Below are 4,106 nucleotides of genomic sequence, written 5' to 3' on the forward strand. Positions count from 1 at the left end.
GATGAGACTTTATTGATCCAAGGGGGTAGCACAAGCTACTGGCAGTATATAAAGTAATTCAAATAAGGGACTCTGCTGCAGCTGCTAGAATAAAGTGGTGTACAAATGAATGGATCAATAATTATAAGTCAATAATATGATATACAGTCATTCTGCATAATAATTACTTTCACTTTGAGATATATTACTTTTACGTGTGGAGTATTTCTACAATATGGTATACTTTTATAGCAAAAATATCTGAATACTTTCTTCATCACTATGAAATATAACTCTATAGATATAAACATAATAATAACTGTAATGTGTGATCTCATAAAAGACAATGGGTTAACAAATATCTCTATAATTTGAAATTACAAGCCGTTTTTTATATCATAAAATAATTAAAAGTACCCTTTGCAGAAAGTTTTCTTTGACCTCACTTTAAAAACAGTAGTTTGCGTCACTGCCCGCGTGTGACGACAGAATCACAACAGTCTATCGGACCAATCGGAGGGGGTTGTTGCAGAAACCTAATCAGCCCATCACCACAGCCTTCATCACAAAGCTGCTGCAGATCGAGAGGATGCGGGCTGGAATTGAAAGCGGATGAGTGACTTTAGGAACACGAAGATATCGCGGTAGGCTACTTGGGAAGAGTTTGGAAAACAAACGCATACACGTCTGTGTGGGTGCTGAACGACACATAGGCTACGCACGTGAAGCCTCCAAAACCGGATTGGGACTGGCGAGAACTGGAACCCTTTTTTCTCAACTTTTTTTTAGATTTTAAAATGATTGGCTTGTTATGGCCATCCTGGCTCCTCACTGACGTCAAGTCCTCAACATGTGACATGATAATATGAAAGCATCGAGGGGTTGCCTTGTTTCGACGCAGCGTGATGGAACTACAGAAGCCCATATGAAGTCTAACTTTTTTAAGATCCATTCTTCCTGGAAATGGCAAGTCGTGCCATATTGATGGAGCGGACAGCGGTTTTGATATGCAGCGTATTGATCCTAATCCTCGGTGTATGTGTCGGATCTCCTAACCACAGCCGTCGGCTGGTCTGCTGGAAAGCCATCCTGAAGTGCCACGGAGAGCCGGAGTGCCATTACGCGTATGATCAGTACCTTTATGCCTGCGCCTCTGTCATCAGTGGGGACCGTAAGAAGTGCCCCAGCCACTGCATATCCTCTCTCATTCAGCTCAATCTGACCCGAAGCGGCCCGGCTCTGGAGGACTGCGACTGCGCCCTCGACCCGGTGTGCAGAAGCACCAAACAAGCCATCGAGCCGTGCCTGCCGCGGACCAGCACCGTGGGCTGCACCGAGGCCCGGCGCCAGTGCGAGATGGACCAGTCTTGTAGCTCTGCCATGAGGGATTATTTATATCACTGCCGAAAACTTTTCGGAGGGGAAAGGTGCTCTGACGGGTGCCGCAGAGTGATCGCCAACATGCGCTCCATACCGAAAGCGCAACAGCTAGACACTTGTGTGTGCGACGGCACGGAGAGGAACATATGCGAGTATATAAAAGTCAGCATGAAAACGTTCTGCTCCGATCCTAGTGATAGGTTCGCGGGAAGCGGCTTTTCAGACGCCGAGGACGACTCTGACGACGAGTACATCGACCAGGAGGATTATCAATATGTGGAAAACTCAAGTGGCTCCCCACTTTGTCATACTGTCCTAAATGTCCTGACCACCATTTTGGTTTTGACCAAATTTATCTGAAAAGCCGCTGCCATTGAGGGCAGCTAGAAAGTCAGTGGTTTTGCTCTTTGTGAATCAAAAACAATCAAGAATCTGTCTGCAAAAATGGCCATTTGGGACTTTTTTCAATTCAACACGTTCTGCTACACATCTGCACAGGTTCACACACACACACACACACACACACACACACACACACACACACACACACACACACACACACACACATGCTGTTTGTAAATCACTCAGTAGCATAGCATATGTTATATTTCAGTTACAAAATGTTAGTCATCTGATAATGCTGAAGGGAGCCTATTTTTTTTGTATGTCAGCTTTTTAAAGATAGATTGTACAGTATATTGTATAAAAAAAGTATTTTTGTCCAAATATTTGTTTATATTGTGACAAGAGATTTGCACTGTAATAATAGGTAAGTCCCACTCTTTCACTGCGTTATGACCACAGAGGAAAATGTTTATTCTAAGGGTGCCTAAAAGTCTTAAAAACTGGGTTTATTCACCATGATGTGACCATATCAGAGACGTGCTGTTATAGCAGAGCAATTTTCTTCACCAGCTTGTACAGAGACTTTCTCCACAACCCCTTCATTAAAAACCAAAGTTGATATAAGCCACTAAAATGCGTCTAAGATCCCAGGGCAGATAATGCATCTGAAACAAGAAGCTTGTACGACTGGTACACTTGACCTTGTAAACATGGATGTTTGTGTAAAGTATAAAGTGTTAAGCCTTGAAAACTGTTCAAACAGACAAGGTAAACTCCTCCTCTTGGGGATTTGCAGCAGATTTGTTAGGCCAGTTTGTTTATCCTCACCCTGTGTGTTTGTCAGAAGTCTTTACAAAGACAACTGAGAGGGGGAAAAAAGATGTCTGTGTTCGGGTGAGTGGAGATATTAGGTGCCCATTAAGAACACACTCCTCTGTATGTACATGCACATTAAATAAAGAAGAGTTTTAAAACGATTCATTTGGAAGTGTGGCTCTGTCTTTAACTTTAACTGTTAATATTGAGTCTTTTTTGATTTTTTTTTTTTAAGTTTTAGGCTTCATGTTTTTATCAAAGGAGCGCAAAGCAACGTTGGTTCATGTACATTAATCTCTGTTCTTTTTTTTGTTCAATTTACGTACATCAGATTCATTATAGGCTTACAGAAATAATTTGAAAAAGTCAGAACCTGATCTTTTAGCCATGATTGCTACTTTTGCTTTCTTTTCTAAATTTTCTAAGGCGATGCTTATAGCTATCACCAAATTAACTCTTTTTTTTTGAAGGCATTTAACACAGTTGTTTACTAAGTGTCACTAAAAGTACACTCAGAAATGTTTACTTGTGGTTTTAACACTTTTGCACTTCAAGGCCTACGCCAAAACGGTTGGTCCTCAGTCGTAGGTCTTGGTGTTTACTATTTAGATCCATTATTTAAGTAATAAGTGTCAGTATATTCAGAATAAGGTTTAGGCCTTAAAACATTTCTTTGTAAATCCCCTACAAATGACTTTTTGCTTTACAGGTCAACAACAGTTGGAAAGTTCAGTATGCTCACCATAATGATTTCTAATCTGTTCCAACATGCAGAACATTTCTTGACAGCGGTTGCGGAAAAACTTTTTATACATCACAAATGTGCTTTCAGTTTATTGGATTTTTTTTTGAAGACCCATGCAACAGACAATCAGATTTTAGAATTTCTTTTTTCAGTATATAATGCAGTTTTTAAATTAGTGATAGCAGGTATGGTGCAGGGTACATGTGTCGGTTTACATGCCTCTGACTGATGTTATGAGTCAGTCAGCTCTCTATACTTAAGAAAAAGCCAGTGTCCCCTCCTTCACCTGTGATAATGGGTCTTGAAACTATTGACAGCAGCCATGTTGCTTTTCAAGGAGAAGAGATGGGCCCTCCAGCCCATTGATTGGAAGAGAAGTCGAGTGGCACCTCTATTATGGAGATGCAAAATACACAATGGCGCAGCAGCACAATGCGGGGGCACTTCATTCACTCTTTCCCTCTGTCACCCCTTTCAGGGAATGGGGGAGCATGAGGAGACAGCGATCCCAGAGGAAGACAGAGGAGTTATGTGAGAAAGTTCAGCTTTATTGCTCAGTCTAACTCCTGCGGATACATTCATTTGTGCAAAAGTTATTTCTCTTTACAATTAGATGTGGTCTTCTCTAACTTCTCTCTGAAGCTTTGAGGATCTTTATCATAGTTTGGAACTCTTCATTGTGTATGACTTTACTCTGAAAAACATGAGCTATCATTAAGCTTTAAACTGTCTTAGGAAGAAAATAATAAATCCTACAATGGCGGCGAAAAAATACCAACAAAGTGATGTGGGGAAGGCATTTCTGGGCCTTTTGTTATGAGAAGCAAAAGCCTGCCACTGT

General features: G+C 41.1%; 1 protein-coding gene across 1 annotated transcript; it reads left to right on the plus strand.

The window, feature by feature from the left end:
• Positions 1 to 524: 524 nt before the first annotated feature.
• On the plus strand, positions 525 to 2,681 carry gas1b (growth arrest-specific 1b). Its single transcript, XM_028601964.1, has one exon. It carries the CDS (start codon positions 943 to 945, stop codon positions 1,717 to 1,719), a length of 777 nt encoding a protein of 258 aa, XP_028457765.1. The 5' UTR covers positions 525 to 942; the 3' UTR covers positions 1,720 to 2,681.
• Positions 2,682 to 4,106: the final 1,425 nt, after the last annotated feature.

The sequence above is a fragment of the Perca flavescens genome, chromosome 16, assembly GCF_004354835.1.
Source record: "Perca flavescens isolate YP-PL-M2 chromosome 16, PFLA_1.0, whole genome shotgun sequence".
Taxonomy (NCBI): domain Eukaryota; kingdom Metazoa; phylum Chordata; class Actinopteri; order Perciformes; family Percidae; genus Perca; species Perca flavescens.

Coding starts and splice junctions, on each gene's coding strand:
- gas1b (XM_028601964.1), top strand. CDS start 943: ATGGCAAGTCGTGCCATATTGATGGAGCGGACAGCGGTTTTGATATGC.